This window comes from Cnephaeus nilssonii (assembly GCF_951640355.1).
Source record: "Cnephaeus nilssonii genome assembly, chromosome: 5".
Lineage (NCBI taxonomy): Eukaryota > Metazoa > Chordata > Mammalia > Chiroptera > Vespertilionidae > Cnephaeus > Cnephaeus nilssonii.
In genome coordinates, this window is record NC_137076.1 from 7,940,532 (window position 1) to 7,961,199 (window position 20,668).

At 58.4% G+C, this 20,668-nt stretch overlaps 1 protein-coding gene across 13 annotated transcripts; it reads right to left on the reverse strand.

Moving 5' to 3' along the window:
* Positions 1–389: 389 nt before the first annotated feature.
* On the reverse strand, positions 390–20,382 carry PNPLA6 (patatin like domain 6, lysophospholipase; the record flags this gene model as incomplete). 13 transcript variants are annotated; one of them, XM_079773174.1, is made up of 33 exons in its annotated part: positions 390–651; positions 753–862; positions 969–1,065; positions 1,246–1,362; positions 2,167–2,468; positions 4,503–4,619; positions 4,845–4,914; positions 4,999–5,115; positions 5,374–5,530; positions 5,715–5,833; positions 5,983–6,165; positions 6,340–6,508; positions 6,758–6,821; positions 6,999–7,139; positions 8,858–8,933; positions 9,129–9,242; positions 9,610–9,733; positions 9,820–9,951; positions 10,154–10,359; positions 14,202–14,279; positions 14,368–14,523; positions 14,629–14,738; positions 15,034–15,117; positions 15,428–15,590; positions 15,693–15,773; positions 16,134–16,262; positions 16,460–16,540; positions 16,867–17,026; positions 17,110–17,250; positions 19,261–19,358; positions 19,528–19,610; positions 19,778–19,865; positions 20,222–20,382. In XM_079773174.1, the coding sequence occupies 33 exons, from the start codon at positions 20,246–20,248 to the stop codon at positions 577–579; spliced, it is 3,969 nt and encodes a 1,322-aa protein (XP_079629300.1). In that variant the 3' UTR covers positions 390–576. The 13 variants fall into 13 exon arrangements, with proteins under 13 accessions (XP_079629300.1, XP_079629299.1, XP_079629309.1 ...); XM_079773173.1 differs by lacking the exon at positions 4,503–4,619 and adding an exon at positions 4,300–4,416 and having other exon boundaries at positions 20,222–20,377; XM_079773183.1 differs by lacking the exon at positions 4,503–4,619 and adding an exon at positions 4,300–4,416 and having other exon boundaries at positions 6,999–7,142; positions 14,368–14,535; positions 20,222–20,377.
* Positions 20,383–20,668: the final 286 nt, after the last annotated feature.

A 20,668-nucleotide genomic window follows, 5' to 3' on the forward strand; every position in this document is an offset into this window, starting at 1 on the left:
CCCTGTGCCTGTGTGTACCTGTATGTGTGCATGTGCATGCACATGGCGTGTCTCTCAGGAACCAGGCTCAGCAGTGCACATGATAGGAACACACAGAAAACTTGGAGTACCTGCACACAGTATGACCAGCCCAGGGGCGGGAGAATGAGTGGTGTCAGGACAGGCACCCAGGACATCTGGGACCCCCGGGGCGGGCATGTAGCATCTGGAGGCCCGTGGTCAGCAGTGGGACTCCAGGTGGATTCTGGGATGGCACGCACAGCTCATGGAGCTCAGCCTGAGGCTGGGTGCATGGGTCACTGTGGCAAGCTCCAGCCCTGCCGTCCTAAGCATGGAAGGTGGGGTGAGATCCCCCTGAACCCAAAGAATGACATGGGCCCTCCTCCGAGAATAGAAGGTTTATTGGGAATGACTGTTCAAGGTCATCAGTGTAGCGCCGCCCTCTTGGAGGGGCAGCAATCCAGTGTGTGGGCCCCGGAGGTCCCGGGAGACCAGAGGTCACAGGCACAGCAGCAGGAAGTGGGGGAGCGGCCCCCTCAGGGCCCCGCAGCCCAGCTCCGGGGGCCCCCGTGGTCCTCAGGTGTCTGCAGGCGAGCTGGCGGCGTCCTGTGGCAGGCAGCGCCGGTGCCTGAGAACCGACTTGTCCTCCTCCTGCGGAACAGGAGCCCCACGTCACACACAACGGGCCCGGGACAGGTCACTCAGCACAACCCGCCGTGTCATCGGCCGGGGGCCCGGCAGCTCACTCTCACCATCTCAGAGGCGGTGCTGGGGCTGGCGCCCTCGGGAGAGCCCCCCTCGTCCCGTGAGCAGTCAGGTCCTGCGTCCTCCTCATACTCCGTCAGGCAGTCTGACTCTTCCCCTAGAATCCGGGGAGCAGCGTGCCAGTGAGGGGACATGGGCGGGGCTGGCATTTCCAGCCGCATCCCACTGACCCCGGGCCTCGCCCCGCCTGGAGGCGCCCTCACCATCAGCACAGCCATCAGAAACATAGGTGGTGGGGGGCTCGATCCGGGACACGATCTCCGCCAAGTCCGTGAAGCCAGAACTGGGGAAGGCCAGCACCTGTGGGTGACCTGGGTGAGGGTCTCAGAGGCTCCGTGGCGTCCTGGGTGTCGGGGGACTGTGCCTTGGGGACACATCCTGAGGAGCGTTCTCTGGTCGGGGAGCTCAGAGAAACCCAGGGAGATCTGGGGTCACCTGAGGTTTGGGAGACCCCGAGGGGCCGGGGGAGTCCCCGCTTACGTCTGCACGGCGGCTCTCGATAAGGTCAGCAGACCGCCGGTCTGTGAGCATCTTCTCAATGACGTCGCCCCGGCTCCAGCCCCCAAACACAGCCTTCCCGTACTGGTAGCCCACATCCTGCAGGAAGGGAGGGGACTGGGGCCATCCATGCTGCGACTCCCCCAGATGTTCCCCGCCTGGTCCTCTCTGCTTAGTCCCACGTTGCCTGCCCCTGGCCTGGCCCCTCAAAAGCCTGCTGCTTTGGGGGCCCTAGCATTTGAGGCTAACCCTATTTTGGAGTCAGCCATATGTAGCACCCTTGGCCCATGTCCCCCATCCTGTGCCCCTGCCAGACATTACCAACCCATCATTTCATGATCTTTCCCATGCATCCCCATGCAGTGGGCCAAGAACCACATGAATTGAGATGGTGGTGGCAACCTTATTTCAAGTTCTCCAAATACGCAGTACATGTGTGGGTATTGCCAGCTCCCATTCGCACACAGACACCGCTAACTCACCAGGGCACACTTTCCCATCGGCCCGGGAAGAGCATCAGCCATTTTCCACTCAGGTCTCTGGGCAGTGGCACGGGCTATGGCACATTTCTCAGGGCCAGTGGCGCATGACACACACACTGCTCCTTCCCTCGCTTGCCTTGGCAGACATTACTAGTTGATCACTGTTCCCAGGCCCACCAACGCAGAAATCTCTACACAGTGCTTCAGGTAGTGCCGCCGGCACATAAGAAGCTTAGTTCATACACAGCACGTGGGCAGCATGTTCCATGGCCACGTCCACACAGACATCACTAACTGATGACTGTTCTATTCCCCACAGTTCCCATTTCGGAAGGGAGTCCTAGACCCCTTCCCCGCGTGTGGCTCTGGGCGTTCAGCTCTGCCAGCCCCGCACTGACCCAGGCCACTCCCACCCACTCACGTAGATCTGGTCGAACTTCCCGAAGTCCATGGTCTTGAAGCAGTCGATGGGGGGGCGCAGGTACTCGCAGTAGGAGCTGGACTTGACAACCTCCAGCTGGCGTACGCAGGACACGTAGGCCAGGCGGGACTGGATCTCAGCCATGTCCGGAACCTTGATCTTATCCGTCCACGGGTTCAGCCGCTTCCACAGCAGCCACCAGCCAGACAGGCTGTCCCCGTAGGTGCTGAGGTCGGTCTCGTCCTGGCTCCCGACGTCAATGGCAATGACTGTCTTGGCACCCATGCTGCGGGCGATGTCCGCTGTGGGGCCAGCGGGTCAGCGGGTGGCTCCCCACCAGGGCCCAGAGCAGAAAAGTTCAACCCAGTCCCACAGACACCATCATGCAATGTCACGCAAAACAACCCATGCAAACAGCATGTTGGCATGCAAATGGCATGGAAAGTGATGCCCATGATGGGGAGGAGACAGGGTCAGATGTCGGAGCTTTTAGAAGTGAGGAACCACGCCAGAGGGATGTAGGGGCTGGAGACAGAGGGACAAAATTGCTGGGGAAGAGGCAGGACAGGGAAGTGGGAGGAGAGTGATGTAGCGACAGAGCCATAAGGACACCTGGAGACAGAGATGCAAGAAGTAAAGACGCAGGAGACGGGCCACAGAGAGCAATGCAGGGAAGCAGAATTAGCAGGAGATTTGGGGAGGAGAAAGAGATCAGAGTTAGAGAAATGGAAGAAGAGAGACTCGGGCTGTGACCAGGGGCAGAGAGCCAGGAACAGGAAAGCAGAACAGCGGAGGTGACGGGGGAGGGCCCAGCAGGGAGGGTGGTGTGTCCGTGGGCCCATGTGGCCCACTGAGGGTCCCTGAGTGGGTCTGGGGAAACCTGGGGGGATAGGGACAGGCTCCTATAACCACACTCAGCCCAGAAAAACGAGTCTCTGTCAGACTCTCCATGTGTCCCTCACGAGCTGGTTTGTATGTCTGAGTACGCATGCCCATGGCCATGCATCTCTGTGCATGCCCATGGCATGTGTCCCTGTTGTCTGTGTGCATCTCCTGTCCATGTGTCTCTGTGAACACACACACTCTGGGCATGCCTACATCCCTGTACACATCCCTGGGCATGTCTGTATTCATTTAAGTCATCATGTACCTAGATCAACGTCTGTTTCCTTGTGCGTCCAAGTATGCCTACCCACCCACGGGTTTATACACACGTGAAGGTGTGTGGTGATGTTAGTGCAGGTGTGTGTACAGAGCACCTACACAAGAGTTGGCAATTTTTTTCTGGAAGCGGCCAGCAAGAAAATAATTTCAGCTTTGCAGGCCACATGGTCTGTGTCACAACTACTCAATATGCTATTATGGCAAGAAAGCAGCCACAGACAATGAGTAAATGACTGGGTGTGATTGTGTGTCAATAAAATTTTATTGACAAAATCAGGCAGGGGCCGGATTGGACCTTCAGGGCAGAGTTTGACAAGCCCTGGCGTACAGGATTGCAAGTGTGTGTGCGCAGCCAGGGAAGGTGTGTACTTGTGTATGTATGCGTCCGGGCATGTAAAATTTTAAATTGCAAACGGCCTGCCTCTTATCTGCACACAAGTCAGAGGGTGTGAAAGGACACTTGGCTTGGTCTCACAGGTGCCCCGCCTACCTCAGTGTGCACACTTACGCACGTCTTAGAAAGCATGAAGGTGAGTGTGGATAGACTGGCGTTGAGGACATGTACCCAATTTCATTAATGCGTGTGTTTTTATCCATGCACATGCACCTAACCTTGTGCACATGAGTACCCTACCTGCCTTCTGCGCATCTATGACAATGTGCACGTGAGCAGATGTAGTAAAGATGTCCCGTTCTATCCCATGTCTGGTGCTGTGTGTACATGTCTGTGTGCATTCATCTGCATCTTACATACGGGTACACTTTCCACCTGCACATTCCTGTCCTCCGCTCATCCCCATATCTGCTTGTGCACCTAAGTGTGTGTGTGTGTCCAGTGCCCTGCGCAGGCCTGCTTGCACACATGTCCTCCTGGGCGCCTGTCTGCGTGTATGCCTGTGCACGGGCCCACTCGCTCACTATTTGCCGGTGTGCATGTGTGTGCACATGAGCGAGCGGGCAGCCACTTGCCTGGCAGGTTGTTGATGTAGCCGCCGTCCATGAGGAGGTGCCCGTCCTTGGGGTCGCAGAGCGGGGGCAGGTAGCCCGAGAGCGTCATGCTGGCACGCACGTATCGCCATAGGGAGCCTGCCCAGTGGGACACACAGACACAGACACGCACAGACACTCTCAGACACGCTCAGAGGCCCGGCCAGCCCGGTGGGCTCGCTGACCTGGCACGTTGTTGACGTAGCACCCGTCCACCAGCAGGTGCCCGTCCTTGGGGTCGCAGAGCGGGGGCAGGTAGGGGCAGTAGGAGGCACTGGCCCGGACGTAGCGCCACACGCAGCCTGCAGGGATGGCGTGAGGGGGTGAGGTGCCTGACTGTTTCCCGGTCCCCACCCTGAGGACAGACATACCTGGGACCTCTGGGGCATTAGTGGGTGATGGTTAGTGCTGGCAATCAGGTCAGGACGGACGGTCACTCGTGTTAACAGTGTCCCAGACACTTGGCTGCCCTGCCTGCCCCCTCCCCACGTGGCCACAGATGCCGGGGGGCCGGCCGGGGCACCCACCGTCTTTGTGCACACGCATGGCCGAGGCAGTGATGTCCGTGGTCACGTTGAAGTATGGCAGCCACAGGTCCTATGAGGACAAGGACCGAGGTTGGGAGAAGAGGGGACCCCTGCGGACGGGGCGGGGACAGAGCAGGGGTGGGAGAGGGCGCACCTCAATCTGCTTGTCCTGGAAGACGCGGTGGATGCTGCGGTTGAAGGCTGACCCCGTGAACATGGACGTGGCAGGGTATGTGAGGTCCAGCATGGGCTCCAGCACGGAAGTCATGCTCTAGGGGCAAGGGGGGCAGCTGGGGTGAAACAGGAATCACTTGGGGTCACTACCAAGTGGTCACTAAGAATGCTGATTGCTCAAGCTGGGGATGGGGGCTGAGGTCACTAGCCAAATGTGATGGGGGTCATCCAAAGTCCTGAAGGTATTCCGTTAAGTGTCCACAAACTAAATCAGGAGCAGGTCGGGAGAAACCCAGACGCTCCCATGGATCATGCTTTAGGGTGCTTCTGGGATGGGGAGGCCCCCCACACACACCTTGGCCCACTCGCGGGCCCGCTGCTTAGTTCGGCTGGCGCTTCGCTCTTCGGCATACAGGGCCCCAATGAAGGAGCCGATGGAAGTGCCGCCCACTAGGTCGACAGGGACCCCCGCCTCTTCTAATGCCTTCAGCACCCCAATGTGTGAGCAGCCCCTGCAAGGAAGAGGAGCCCTGGTGACCCGCTGGGAACCCCTTTGGCTGCACCCCCAGGAGAGTCCCTTCTCCAACTCCCTCACTGGCCAGGAACAAGGTGCCGGCCCCACCCCTATGGGATCTCACCCCAGTAAGCCCCACCCCTCGGGCACCGCCCCTGCCAGCGCTGGCCCCACCCCCTCACCTGGCTCCGCCCCCACCCAGCACCAGGGCGATGGTGTTGCCGGTGAGCACCCGCGCCAGGCGGGAGAAATCGCTGTGCCGGTCCACGCGCCTGGAGAACACCTTCTCATACAGTTCATGCTGGGATGAGAACAGAGACGGCCCGTAAGAATGGGGGTGTAGGAGGGAGCATCTGGATCTCCGCAGGTCTGCAGGCCCCTAAGCCACGCCCCCACAGCCCCTCCCCAGCTAAGTCTGAAGAGGGGCCTTTTCTTTGGATCCGCCCTCACCAGCTTGGCAGGACTGCGACGCGAGAAGAGGCGGCGGGGACAGCGCAGGTGCAGGTGTCCCGAGCACCAGCTGCGCATGTTGAGCCACTCCACGGTGCGCGTGGGGCCCGGGCCCTCCTCCCGGTGCAGCAGGACCAGCTGCTTGAGGGCTCGCACCGCCGTGTTCTCCAGCATCTGCTCCAGCTGCAGGAGAGCGGAGGGCGGCGTCACCAATCACCAGCCGTTTCCTCCTCCACCAATGACTCGGGTCCCTAAGATTTAGCCTAGCCCCACAGCGAGGGTGCCTGTGGCACTGGTGCAAGTACTGGTGGGGAGGGGACGGGCCGGGAGTGGGGTCCCTGTGGGTGGTCTCCAGACCTGGCCAAGCGTGGGCTCCTGGTCGCCCAGGCCCACGATGAGGATGCAGTCAGCCTGGCGCAGGCAGCGCACGGTCCAGGGAGTCAGCGAGGAGTCTGTCTGGTAGAGCACAATGCGGTGGGTGTCCTCCTGCTGGGCCAGCCATCCGGACAGCCGAAACTCTTGGATGCTGGGGTGGGGGTGGGGGGGTGGGGAGAATCATCCTGGGGCTGGTCAGAGACCACCCCAACTCCACTGCCGGGGGAGGGACTTAGACACCTAGGCTCCCACACGCACCCCTCCAGGGGCGGATTCGTTCCACTAACTAGATAGGTGGGAGCGTGCCCCTCAGCCCACAGCCTCGATCTGAAACTGCACCTGAAAGGATCCCACACTCAGGTTCATCCCTCAGACCCCACCCCCTGCACCCCACACACACCTGTCCAGTGCGGAGGCGCCCAGGCGTGCCCGGATGATGTCACTGTTGAGGAGCAGTGTCGGGCCTGAGGATGGTAAGGAAGAGAGGTTAGGAACCCAGGTCAACAGCTGGGGCTCTCCCAGAACAGAATACCCCCACCCACTCCGGTGGCCCCGTTCTGCCCCCCCCCCACGGGCCCGCTGGGCACCTCCACTCATGGCCAGTGCCCACCCACACGCGCCCCGCCCCGCACCCGACTGACCGATGGCTTGCAGAGCATGCTGCAGCTCCAGGGTGAAGGCCACCATGGGCACCTCGGCGCACACAGGCAGGACTGCCACCGTGGCCAGGTTGCTGGCTGGGTTGGTGAGTTCCGAGTGAGGGGGGACACCCAGTCCCGAGCCTGCTGAGACCCCAAAGGGTGAAATCTGCTGTGAGCCGCGTCCGGAGAGGGAGACCCTCCTCCTCCTCCTCTGCCCCATGTCCCGCAGCTGAGGCTCTGTGAGACCACAGTGAAGATCCTGGGCCACACGTGACAGGACTCGGCCATCCAACCTTCAATTTTGGCTCTAATGTCCTCAATGGCACCCACAGTGCCTGCATGCACCCATCGGTGCCTGCCCCATGCTGGCTCGGGTGCCTCTGTCCGCTGAAGAGACTTGAACACAAAACTAAGCAGAAACAAATACACCTTTGGCCCATCAACGCTTCCCAGCGTCCCCACGAACACCCTCACACTCCCCTGGCCGCCAGGGCTGCGGAGCCTCTCTCTGCCTCCAGCCGCTTCCCACACGCTCTGAGCAGCCTCAAATGCCTTCCCAGGGCCCCAGCCCCTGTGCGACTTGCCCTGCCGTTTCTCCCCATCACTCACTGTCCTCCTCCAAGTTTCAAAACCACCGAACCCTGCGTGCAGGACCTTCAAAGCTCCTTCAACGCCCGGCCCATCTCATTTATCAAGTCTCAGCTGCTGTCCTCTGAAAAGCTAGTCCCCCCCAATCAAGACCCTCTTGTGCTGTCTGCACAGTACGTGTCTGATGTTTTGCCTGCGGCTGTAAACCCCTCTAGGGCCTGCTGTGCACTCCCCACCCCATGCCGGGCATAGTGCCCAGCACACACTAGGTGCTCACTGGAATATGCCTTTTCTTTTTTGCTTTTCCCTCACTGGAGGACTGAAGGTATTTATTCCATTGATTTTTAGAGAGAGTAGAAGAGAGGGTGTGGGAGGGAGGGAGAACGAGAGAGAGAAGAGAGAAACATCGGTGAGAGAGAAAGAGAGAGAGAGAGAGAGAGAGAGAGAGAGAGAGAGAGAGAGAGAGGTTGGTTGCCTCCTGCGCTCCTCCTGACGGGGGCAGGGGATTGAACTGCAAGTTGGGGACCGGTGCTCTAACCGCTGAGCAAACTGGCCAGAGCAAAAATGCCTTTTCTGTAGAGCATCAACAGAGAGGCTCCTGGAAGCCCAAAATCTTAGCGTCCCTAGTCCCAAGGCTGCCCAAGGATCACGCCAAGGATGGCTCGAGCATTTGTCTACACAATTCAGGGCTGTGGGGGAGGGGGCACCTGACCGTGGGCATGAGGCGCTTCTTGGCCACTGCTCACCACTGCCGCCACCCCGGGAGCCAGGAGTCAAGGCTGACGGGGCAGAAGCCCCCGGGGTAAAAGGGAGGCAAAGAGGTTGCCAGTCTCAGTCCCATATTTACACACAACTCACATCCAACTCCATTTCCCAGGGCTCCCTAGTTCATGGAAATCACACCTCCCGGCGTGCAGGTAACTTCAGAGGCCCCATCTCAACACGCCCCGGGGGGCCAAACACCACCCCAGGAACTCCATTTCCCAGCATACCCTGTTCTCCATCCTTCAGTCAAGTCCTGCCGCCTGGAACGAAGCTCACCCCTAAAACTGCCCCCTCAACAGAGTGACATTTTTAGATTCCATAAGCAAGTCGCCCGGAGTGGAACTCCGTTCCCGGCCAGCCCAGGCGCCTAACTCCCTCCCGACAGCATGGGCCGGAGCGGAGCTGGACTTGGTTTCCCAGCATGCCCTGGGTCAGGGCTCTCTCTCCCAGCAAGTCCCAAGTGCCGACTACATCCCCCCAGCATCTGGGCACCTGCCGGATCTCACCTGGGAACGGTCCTTGCAGCTGCTGCAAATTCCCCAGAATTTTCTGGCTCAGCAGGTGAATGAGGCGGGTCACGACCTGGGGCGTTGAGATGGGCGGTCCAGCGGGACTGGAGGGGCCGCAGTGCGAGCCCACCTTCCCCTCGCGTTCCCGCGCCTCACTTCCAAGAGTCCCGCCTCCACTCACCCACTTCCAAACGTTAGGGCCCGCCCCCTCCGGGCCGCCCCGCCTGCCGCCCTTTGGGAAGCCAGCCCACACCCCACGGAGTCGCACCTGCGGGTACCGCCGTTTGATGTGGCCCAGGGTGCCCTCGGGGAGTTTGGCCAGCTCGGTGTCGCGCACCGCGTGCACCGTGGTGGCGCGCGGCTGCCGCGTCAGCGCTTCCACCTGGGGGACCACGTGCATGACCGGAGGTGCTGGGGCCAGGAGGCTCCGAATGGGCAGAACCGGTGAGGGGAGGCCGAGGAGGCAGTGCCGCTCTACTCAGTGTCCCCCGACGGGGGTGGAAGGAACCACGCCTCGCTACCCCTTAGGGCCGGGAGAGGGTCTGATGGGAGAGGTCTGGGGGCAGGTCCGTCAGCATCCGGATGAGGTTCCCCCACCCCCGCCCACGGAAAGGCGCTGGGAGAAACGGACTGCGAGGTCACAGGTGTTCACCACCCGGTCAGAGGACCCGAGATGGTGTGCATGTTGGGGGCGGGGAGAGAAACTGGCCTGGCAGAGGTCAGAGGTCAGAGGGTGTGGCCGCGCTCACCACTCCGACAAGATCCCCGCGGCCGTACTCGCCCACCAGCTCCTTCTTGCCACTGCCACGCTGGATGACGCTGCGCAGCCGCCCATTGAGCACGATGTAGGTGCAGTCCGAGCGGTCGCCCTGTCTGGGGTGGGGTGTGCGTCACACAGGATCCAGCCAGGTCTGAGGCAGGGCTGAGCGGCGAGGTGGGGGCGGGGGCGGGACCTGCACCTGTACAGCGCTCGTCCAGCCTCCACGGCTGTCCAGTCGATGGCAAAGTCCATCTGGCGCACAAAGGGTGACATCCTCGCAGCCACCGTGTGCGCGGCACTCAGCACCACACTGGGCTGTGCGCGCATGATCCTGCAGTGTAGACGAAGGACAGGGACGCATGGGCTGGGGGTGTCCTGGAACTGCCCTGAGCGAGTGGGCAGGATGGGTGACGGCCTGGAGGTGGGGTTGGAAGGGCCCAAAGCTCCCCTCTTCAGAGGGGTGGCCTCTCCCATGGCAGAAGGGAGTCAGGGCCCCTAAGGGCCAGTCCCCCCAACATGGGGCCCAGTCGTACTCATAGAAGTCGCACTTGGAGATCCGCAGGAAAGTGCAGTCGCGCTGGGCTCTCAGCGTGAAGATGAGGGGCTCCCCCGTGAGCACAGCCAGCTGCCCAACCAGCTCGCCTGGCTGTGCGATGAACAGGCACACGTCCTCAGCCTTGTCGATCATGCGCTGGTAGACGTGCAGGCAGCCCCAGAGCACAAAGTGCAGGCTCACATCCTACGGGCAGGCACCAGGAGATGGGCACAGGGCCAACACTTGCACCCCCAACTCAGGTCAATGCACTCCAAAGGAAGCGGAGGAGGGAGTGAAGACTTTGCATAGCTCAGCTGAGCAGCATATTATTCAGCACCCAGGGCAGACATTGCTAATGGATCACCAAACTCTTAAACTCTTAAGCCCAGATTATGGCCCATGAATTCTTTCCAACACAGCCAGCAAGAGGCTGCAAGGATTGGCTACCTAGGGGGTGTGGCTTAAATCCTCTTTGCTCATCTGGGCAATTGGATAGCCACATGGAAGAATAAAGTTGGATCTTCACCTTACACCATATTAAAATGGATTAAAAATATGAATGTAAGAATTAAAACTATAAAACTCTTCAAAGAAAATACAGGGGTCTATCTTCATGACCTTGAATTTGATAGTGGATTCTTGTTGCATAATCAACAAAATCAATCAAAACTTTTGAACTTCAAAGGACACTACCAAGAAAGTAAATGGACAAGTCACAGTATGGGAGAACATATTTGCAAGTCATATTGCCTGCTAAGGGTTTTGAATTCAGAATATATACAGAATTCTTATATCTCAATAATAAAACAAATAACCCAATTTAAAAATGGACAAAGGATCTGAATAGACACCTCTCCAAGAAATATAAGCACATGAAAAGATCATGACTCATTAGGGAAATGCAAACCAAAACCAAAATGAGATGCCACTTCACACTCACTAGGAGAGCTAGGATCAAAAAATGTTCAAGAGAACGTGGAGAAACCAGAAGCTCACACACTGCTGGTGGGCAGGGTGTAACGGTGCACCCACTGGAAGAGGGTGCTCAGAGGGTTAAAAGCAGAGTTGCCATATGACCCAGCAGTTTGACTCCTAGGTATCTACCCAACAGAAATGAAATGTATGTCCACATGGAAACTTGTGTGTCAATGTTCATAGCAGCATTATGCATAATAGCCAACAGGTAGCCTTAATCGGTTTGGCTCAGTGGATAGAGCATCAGCCTACAGACTCAAGGGTCCCAGGTTCAATTCCGGTCAAGGGCATGTACCTTGGTTGCGGGCACATACTCAGTGGGGAGTGTGCAGGAGGCAGCTGATCGATGTTTCTAACTCTCTATCCCTCTCCCTTCCTCTCTGTAAATAATTTTAAAAAATAGCCAAAAGGTAGAAAATAACCCAGATGTACATCAACAGATGAATGGATCAGCAAAGGGCTGAATATCCACCCAATAAAGTATTATTCGGACATACAAAGGAGTGAAGCACTAACACGTGCTTCAACAGGATTGAGCCTTGAAAACATGATGCTCAGTTGGAAGCCAAACACAAAAGGCCACAGAGCACGTGGTTCCATTTATATGAAATGTCCAGACAGGCAACCATGTAGAAATAAGACTAGAGTTGTTTAGGGCATGGGGTGGGGTGGGTCAGGAGGCAGGAGACTGATAGCTAAAGTGAATGGGATTTCTTTTCAAGGTGACAAAAATGTTCTAAAATGGATTGTGCAACTCTGACTATACTAAAAACCACTGAAGCACACTCTTTAAATGGGCAGACTGCATAGTATGTGAATTATATCTCAATAAAACTATCACCGAAAAGAAAAAATCCCCTCTGTTCCCTGTTCCCTTGTTCCCTGCCATGCCTGTTGACGTCCTAGTTTTCTAGAAACGACGCATTACTTCTCACCACGGGAAGTAACTGGCACAAGCTGTCCCCTCTGCCTAGAATGCTCTTTCCTCCCATTACACTTAAATCCCTCCCACCGTTCCTTCTTAGCTCAGGTCACTTCCTCAGAGGCTGCCCCGCCTGAGCCAGGGTCTGCAGAGCCGAGAACAGCTCCTGTCTGTGCACCAAGCACATGGGCTCTCGCACCCTTTGAATGGAATGTCCATCAGAACTGTGGGCTTCGCGGGCAGAGGCCTGGCTTTCCTCCTCTGCAGCTGCTACACGGCCTGGGCCTGAGACACAGCAAACACCCAGTCCAAACAGGCGCCCTCTCCTCCCTCTCTGGTTAGCCTGCCTATCCAGACACCTCCCTTCCCCAACCTTTTATAAACAAGGAAGTGAAACTGCACAGATATGGAAAGATTTCTGCTTCATCCGCCAGAGCAACCTGTCTGGCACCTCACAAAGCTCCAGCGAGCACCAAAACACTGCAAGGACCCCTGGGAGGGGCACAGCCCCCGGAGATACACACATGTGCTGGGACCTCCGAAGACAGACTTTCTAGGCTGGGTCTGGGATATGAGTGGAAGTTACTAATATTAGGCTGCCGTTTGCCATCAGGTCGGGAAGCACGTTTCTCTACTGCAGGACTCCTCAGAGCCTTGAATATGCCAATGTTGTTCAGTGGAAACTTCCACGAAGAGATAAAGCAGCCAGCATTCCCCAAACCTATTTGGCCACGGATCCCTGGTGGTACAGGTGTTTCATGAAACACACTCGGGGAAATATTTGTGGAAAGCAGTTTCTCAGCCTTGGCATTACTGACATTTTAGGCTGGATAATTCTGTTGTGGGGGGCTGTCCTGTGTGTTCTGGCATCCCTGGCCTCTAACCATTAGATGCCAGTAGCACCCTCCCAAGTCAATGAAAAACGTCTCTACATTACCAAATGTCTGCTGAGGGCAAAATCCTCCCAGGAGGAAAACCATCAGCGTGAAGTTTCAGAGAGAGCAACAGCACAGTCACATCCCTAACCAAGCTGGGCAGACCCCGAGACCCCGAGTGGCCGCAGGCCAGCGATCCGTTAGTATCCACGGCGGCATGGAGCCCAACAGGGTCTCCCAGATAAGGGCCCAAGGGCCCCTGCAGGAGCCATGGTAGGACCACCCTTTGTCAGCTCATTCCCCAAAACCACAAACAGCTGGCAAAAGTATCACCAACGCCCTCTGCAGAAGGGAGCCACCCCTGCAGTGAGCAGCTTGAGACGACAGCTGAATCAGCCGGCCACAGGCCAGGCGCCCCACACTCCACCCCAAGCAGTGCGTCAGTCTCAGTACCTGTGCCACGCTGCCCTCTGTGTCACCCCTGAGCTGCCGCTCCACACCCTTCCCTGGGCTTGTCACCCTTGAAAACCTTAGGCAGCTCAGACTACTTCCTCTTTAATGCTGGTGGCAGTTACTGCAACTACTTCCATTCCACCGAGGAGGAAGCAGAGAACTTCCTAGATGACTTGCCCAAGGTCACACAGGGAATCTGGCCAGAGTCCGGATTTTCAATCGAGCCCCTCCCTCCAGAAATCCTCTTCCCCTGTGCTTCCTGATAGGAGATCACGGCCTCAGTGTCCCCAAATGGAGACTGGAGGCATTCATGGGGCAGTTTTCAAACCTCCCGGTGCTACCAGCAGGCACTGAAGTCCAGCTCCTGGGGCCAGTTCATGGCCTCTGGGTCCTGATTCCAGTTTGTACACATTTATCAAGTGCCCATCCCAGCAGGGGGCCCGAACAGCAGGGTGTATTACAGAATCAAAAGCTCAGAAAACAGGTTGCGGGAAAGGCCAAAGCAGGTAACAGATCTAGGGGCTGGGGTCTTAGCAAAAAGTGTGGGAGGTCAAAGACGGATTGGTCCAGACCAAGCATGTCAAACTCAAAGGCTAACACGGGCCAAATAAATGAGGCATGCTGCCCACGGGCCGCAAGTTTGACATGCTTGGTCCAGAGGATAAGGGGTGCGTGAGCTGGGGGTCAGAGGTAGGATCCGAGGGTCAGGGACTGGCAATCATAGACTAAGAGTTCTACAAGTAGGGTCAAAGAGCAAGGATCAGAGATCAGAGAGGTCTCAGGTCACAGTTGTACGTTTAAAGGTCAGGGGTCAGCCTCACCTGGTCCCCCTGGCGGGCAATGATGGTGCCGGCTTTGGCATGATGTAGCAAGACTCGGCTGTTCAGGAGGGAGGGGTCCTAAGGAGGGAGGGAGGTTGAGACTGGTCCAGCCAGGCCTCCCCACACCCTCCACCTAGTCCCCCAGCCCCTGGGCCAGGCCACCCACCTCAATCCGCATCAGCTTGGCCAGCTCCCGCTTTGCCGCCTCGAAGATGCTACTGGTCTGGCGGCCCTGGTAGGGCCCGAAGGGGCAGCCGCCGGTGGCTGACTCATCCTCACAGTAGCTGTACTCGCAGGCACCTGCCGGCTGCTCCCGGGGCTCCTGAGTGGGAGTCTACATGGGGCAGGGCCTGTGACCTCCCTGCTCCCACCCAACTTTCCTCCGCAGGGGCCTCCACCAGGGGAAGGGCAGAGGGCAGGGCCTTACCCGAACAGGGACTACCTGGGGCCCCACTGAAGACTCTTCTTGCAGAGACACGGAAATCCGGCCACGTTCATACGCCATGTCGAAGTCCGAGCGGGGACCTCCCTGCAAGCCTGCAGTGGGCAGGGGACAATAAAAGCAACGGAGACAAGACTGACCACAACTGCAGTCTATGCAAGCAGTGCCCATGTGGCACTGCCAACCCGTGCAGACGTGGCTAACCAATGACTGCACTCCTCGGACCCTCACCACAGCCGGGAGGGCATCATTCCAATGAGCACCCATGAAAACGTCAGCAGAAAGTGCTGCCCGGGTTTCCGTTGGACAGATAAGGAAAAGAAGGACTGGCCAGCCTGCATTCCAACCCGGAAGTTCGATGCCTCCCCCTCCCGGCCCAAGGCCCCAGACCTGAGATGTCCACTGGCATGGAGATACAGCGGCTCAGCAGGGGGGCCGAGGGGGCTTCCAGGGATGTGGGCTTCACCAGGTCCCCTGAGGGAGACACGAGTTCAGGCTCCTACCACTGGGGGTGGGGAACTGAAGGGGGCCTGGGGAGCGGTCACCTCAGAGTCCCTGGGGACTAGGAGACTAGGAAAGGTACTCCCAATGGGTCTACAGCAAGCACGTCAAACTCAAAGGCTAACACGGGCCAAATAAACGAGGCATGCGGCCCGCAGGCCACGAGTTTGACATGCTTGGTCTACAGAGCTGAGGCCACAGATCCCTGGGGGACCGGCCAGGAGTCAGATCTGGGTACCTAGCTAAGAGACCATGGAGCTCCAACATGGGTCATCTCAGGTACCTGCAGGTCCAGGCAGAGGGGCCCCGGTGGGGTCAGGTGGCCGGCCAGGGGCCTCCCGAGGCTCCTCAGTTGCCGAGGTGCTGACAACACGCTTGGAGCCTCGAACGGGGCTGGTGCGAGCTGGGAGGCCGGGGCTGGGGAAGAGGCGCAGGGGTTGGATCTCCTGGGGGCAGAGAGCACCGTTATGGCAAATCCTGGGAGGCATGTGCCGCTCCACACTTCCACCCCTCCCTCCCCGCCCCCCCCACCTCTCTGAGTGACTCACGTGGCTGAAGAGCTCATTGGTCAGACCCAGGTAGTTGTGGAGGGCCAGGAAGGTGACTCGCTGCAGCCTCACCATGATGATCTGCAGGGGCGTGGTCAGCAGGGGCGGAGCCAGAAGAGGGACAGGGCAGGAAGCACGTCAGTCAGCAGAGGGGCCAAAGAAAGTTGAGAGGAAGCATTAAAGGGGTGGGGCCACAAATGGGGAGGAGGCTGGGTGGAGCCAAGACCAAGGTTGGGGGCACTGAGGAGAGAGCAGAGCCAGAGGTGCCAGGGAGGAACCCCCAATGAGGAGGCAGGAGCCTGGGGAGATGGGTCAAGACAGCTAATGGGAAGAGTAGGGCAGCACAGGGGTCTGGCTGCTCAGGGCGAACAGCACAGCTTGCGGGACTGCTGGGTCCCAGCCCACGGGTGAGGTGATGAGGGTGGCGGAAGGCCCGCTGACCTGCACCACCCGCACCAGGCTCTCCGGGTACTTGGTGAAAACTGCCGAGAAGGCCTCCACCGGCAGCCGCAGCACAGTGGAGTCTCGGGCTGCGCGGGCAGACACTGTACGATGGGGGTGCTGGTGACCCTGGGGGTGCAGGGACATGAGGAGAATCAAGGTCAGCGGCTGAGAGTCCTCACTGCTCCCCCAGCTCTTCCGAACTCCAGTGCCTTGAGGAACCACCAGCAGCATCAGGGACACGGCAGAGACCGGGGCCTCCAACCCAGTCCCCTGGGTGTGGCGTTGAACCCCAGCCGCCTTGCCACCCCAAACTGACCACTCACAGTGATGACATCCAGGATGCTCAGGAGGCTGTTGACACTGTCCCCGGGGCCTACTTCCTTCACCACACACTCCTTCCCGTCCTGTCACACACGGGGTGGGAGTCAGGGCAGTGACCAGGGCTGCCAACCCGCATCTATCGCCAACCACACCACTGGCCCTCACACTCACCCACCGTGACCACTGATGCCCCGAGCTCTGGCCCCACGGAACCTTCTGACCAGCACCCGTTTCTTGCCCATAGCTAACTGCAACCACTGACCACCCAGATACCCTTGGGCATCTGCTCCCAACTCCGGCCTGCACATCTCAAAAGACCACCAGCCCCATGGCCAACAGCAGTGCCTGTCCCGTGGCCACTGCATCGCCGCCTGTCTCCCTGCAGCCCCCCTGCGGGCAGCCCACTTACCGGCCCTGGCAGGCAGAGCTCCAGCAGCCCGTCCTGCACCACATAGATGCTGGCGTCTGGCTGGCCTGGCCGGAAGACGTAGTCCCCCTGGCTGAGCCGCTGGAAGATCATGTGCCGGCACAGCTCCAGAAAGAGCGGCTTCTCGAAGTGGCCCAGCACCCTGTTGGATGGGGGAGGGGGAGGGGGAACGCAGGTCAGATCAGCACCCAGCTCTGCAGCCCCAGCCTGCGCTCCGACACTGACCGGACGTTCTTCAGCATGTAGAGCACCTCGGAGGGCAGGTGGGAGTTGGCCAGGTCGCCCTCGGTCAGGTCAGCCTCCAGCACGGCAGGCGGGGGCTCCTTCCGCTGCAGTGTGGGAGTCTCTTTCTGGATGCGGAGGATCCTGGTGGGAGGAGAGAGGCATGGGGGGGGGAGCAGGGAGCAGGCACGGGCAGACCTGAGATCCCCATACACCCTTGCTCCTGAGTCACACAGAACAGGGATCCGCAAAGTCTGGCCAAATCAGGCCCCCCATTTCTTTTTTGCACATAAAGTTTTAGTGGCACATAGGTACATTCACTCATTCATGTCCATGCTGTCTGTGGCTATTTTCATGCTACAACAGAGTTGAATTATAAAGTTATAGCAGAGCTGTATGTAGCCTGCACAGCCTAAGATGTTTACTGTCTGGTCCCATACAGAAAAACCCTGAGATCACCCCTCCTCTAGTCATAGGCCTCTGAAATGACCCTCTAGTTCAGTGGTTCTGAATCTTTCTAATGCCGGGACCCTTTAATACAGTTCCTCATGTTGTGGTGACCCCCAACCATAAAATTATTTTCGTTGCTACTTCATAACTGTAATTTTGCTACCGCTATGAATCGTAATGTAAATATCTGTGTGTCGCGACCCACAGGTTGAGAACCGCTAGCAGGGTCGCCTAAGACCATCGGAAAACACAGATATTTACGTTACGATTCGTAACAGTAGCAAAATTACAGTTATGAAGTAGCAACGAAAATAATTTTATGGTTGGGGGTCACCACAACATGAGGAACTGTATTAAAGGGTCGCGGCACTAGAAAGGTTGAGAACCACTGGTCTAGTTAGACCCCTGACATAGCTTCTAAGACACGGGCAGACTCTAGAAGGAACACCTGTTCGTCCTGGGACCCCTGACATAGTTCTTCCAGCGATCACAGACCAGACTCCTGAGATGGCCTTTCTAGTGTAGGCAGGCCCCTGGCGGAACCTCCAGTATGTGAGGAGACTTCAGATACAGCCGCTCTGTTCTTTATAAGGTCCCTGAGCTAATCCTTCCTCCCCGGCCTCAGAGGACCCTGACACGGCGCTCCTGACACGTGGAGAATCCAGGTACAGCCTCTTTGCTCTTCACAGACCTGGGAGAGCCCTTCCCCGCAAGTCGGTTACTGCTGTGACAGCCCCCACACTGCTCCCAAGATACTTGAGACAGACCCTCTAGCATGAGCAATTCCCTGACTTAAACTCCATGATACAGAGAAATCCAGATAGAGCGCCTCATCTGACCAGGGAGGCCTTTGGGCGAGCCCTTCCCCAGGTCCCAGATTCCTGCGCTAGCCCTCTGATGGTCAGGACAACCTCAGGGCAGCTTTTCAAGGGTGTGCAGACGCTGAGATGTGGAGAGACTCGAGATACAGTGTCCGATCATGGAGAACTAGAGACAGCCCTCTCAAGTCACAGGAAGTCATGTGATAGGACATGTTGGCCATGGACAGCCCTTCCTATCTCATGAAGTGGACTCCATGCTGTTAGGAGACCCCCGAGCCAGCTCCCAACTTAAAAAGATCCCTGGAAGAGCCTTCCTCAGAGACCCCGAGGGCGTCCTTCGCGAAGGACAGGCACCCTGTGACGTCCTTCCTATGTTTCTCGTGCAGAAGACTCTTGAGATAAGTCCCAGGGAACACAATCCCTGCCATGGCCTCCTTAGTGTGGGGAGAACTCCAAGGTAGGTGACGTGGAGAGATGTTCTCTGATGTAGCAAGGCTGCTAAGATAACCCCGGGAGAACAGAGGCTACAGGTAGCTCTTCCAGCTGGTCACAGAAACACCTGAGATAACCCCAATGTGCACCCCTCCTGTGAGGAGACCCATGAAATAGCTTGCATAGAAACCCCAGATATAGACCCCCACAAGGTGTCAGAGATATTGACTGAAGAGCAAACAGCTCACAGATAACCTCTGGGGAGGGGGGGGGGGCGTCACTGGTAGGGGACCGTCTCTGAGATAGCCCCTAGGGGGGCAGCCTGTCTGGTGTGAGGTGGAAGACTCCCAAGACAGGCCACCGGGTAGAAAGAAACTCGAGATACATGGGTTGATCACTCAAATGGCCCCCGAGGGAGCCCCAGGGCCAGGTGTACTCGGCACAGCCTTACTTCTTGGCAATGTTCAGCATCTTGAGTTTCTTCTTCATGCGAGGCCTGGAGGTGGTGGAGACGGAGGTGTCCACCAGGGAGGAAGTGGACTGTGACACCTAGCATAATCAAGGGGAAGAGCAGGTCAGCTGCTAGTTCAGACCCTGGGGAAGAGGGGTTTCAGATGCGCACGTCCTTAACCAAGGAGGAGGGGTTTACAACAGTTGTAACCAAGTAAAGGGCAGGGCTTCTGTGTGGTCAGTGGGAGCCTGTTGGTCCTAGACTCACCTTCCGCATAATCTTCCGGCCATAGAAAAGCACTTTGTCCCTCTTCCGGAATCGATACCGCGGGCCATCCGGGGCTGGGGTTTCTAGGATCAGGGGAGAGGGGCGCTCTGAGCTCTGCGCAGACTCCGCGCGGCCAGAGATGGGGACACGGCGTGCAGACCCTAGCAAGTCCAATCCCTGCTGCCTCCGGAACCCGGCATCTCAGCTCCCCACAACGCAGCCTCCCCAGAGGGGCCCTCGGGGTCCTCACTCGGCACTCGAAGCCTCCGCGCTATCAGGAGGATGAGCACGGCGGTGACGAACACGGCGACTCCGGCCCCGATCATCACGCCCAGCACCTGCGGGACGAATGGCACTGGCTGCGCATCGCATACCCGCCCCACCGAGCCCTCCCCGGGGGCCAGGACGTCCTGGACCCCATCCCATTGCGCTACGTCCACACCCGAGAAGTTCACAGCGGCCCCAGTCCTCTGTGTCTCCATCTGCAGAATGGGACAGCGCGACTCCCCCCCAGGGCGGGGGTAGGAGGCGGCGCCACTCTTCCCGGCGGCTCCGCCGTCCGCGCGCGGTGCACGCCGGGAAATATAGTTCCGCCAGAACAGACACAGCCCAGTTCTTGCGGGACTGCGAAGATACGCGCTGAGCACGTCGGGAGTTGTAGTCCCCGCGGAGCCTCGCAACCTCAGAGCTTTACCATTCCTGCTTGCAGAGGGGCCTCCATCAGCTGTTTCTGGCTGGTCGACAGGTTTGGTAGCCCAGAGTCCTGGGAATCAAGACGCAGGAGGAACCCGTCACTCTGGGCCCGCCCCTCCCCTGCCACAAGCCCTGCCCCTCCGTACCCGCAGCTTGGGCGGGGGAGAGCTAGAGGGACGCCGCGGAGCCCAGGGTGGGGCAAGTTGACCTCCGGGCAGGGCTAGGGAGCGAGGCGTGTCTCCGGGTCCCGCCTGTCTCTCTTCACCTGGGCCGCCCAGCCGCTCTACCTGTCCAACCCCCACCCTAGGGCCAAAGGGCCGCCGCGGGGCACCCACTATCAGCAACCAGCGCACGGGTTCCCGAAGGGCACGGCTCCTTCACGCCAGCCTCTACCCTACGGGATTAATCAATCCGGACTCCCCGCGAAAACTAGAGCCATAGCTAAGGG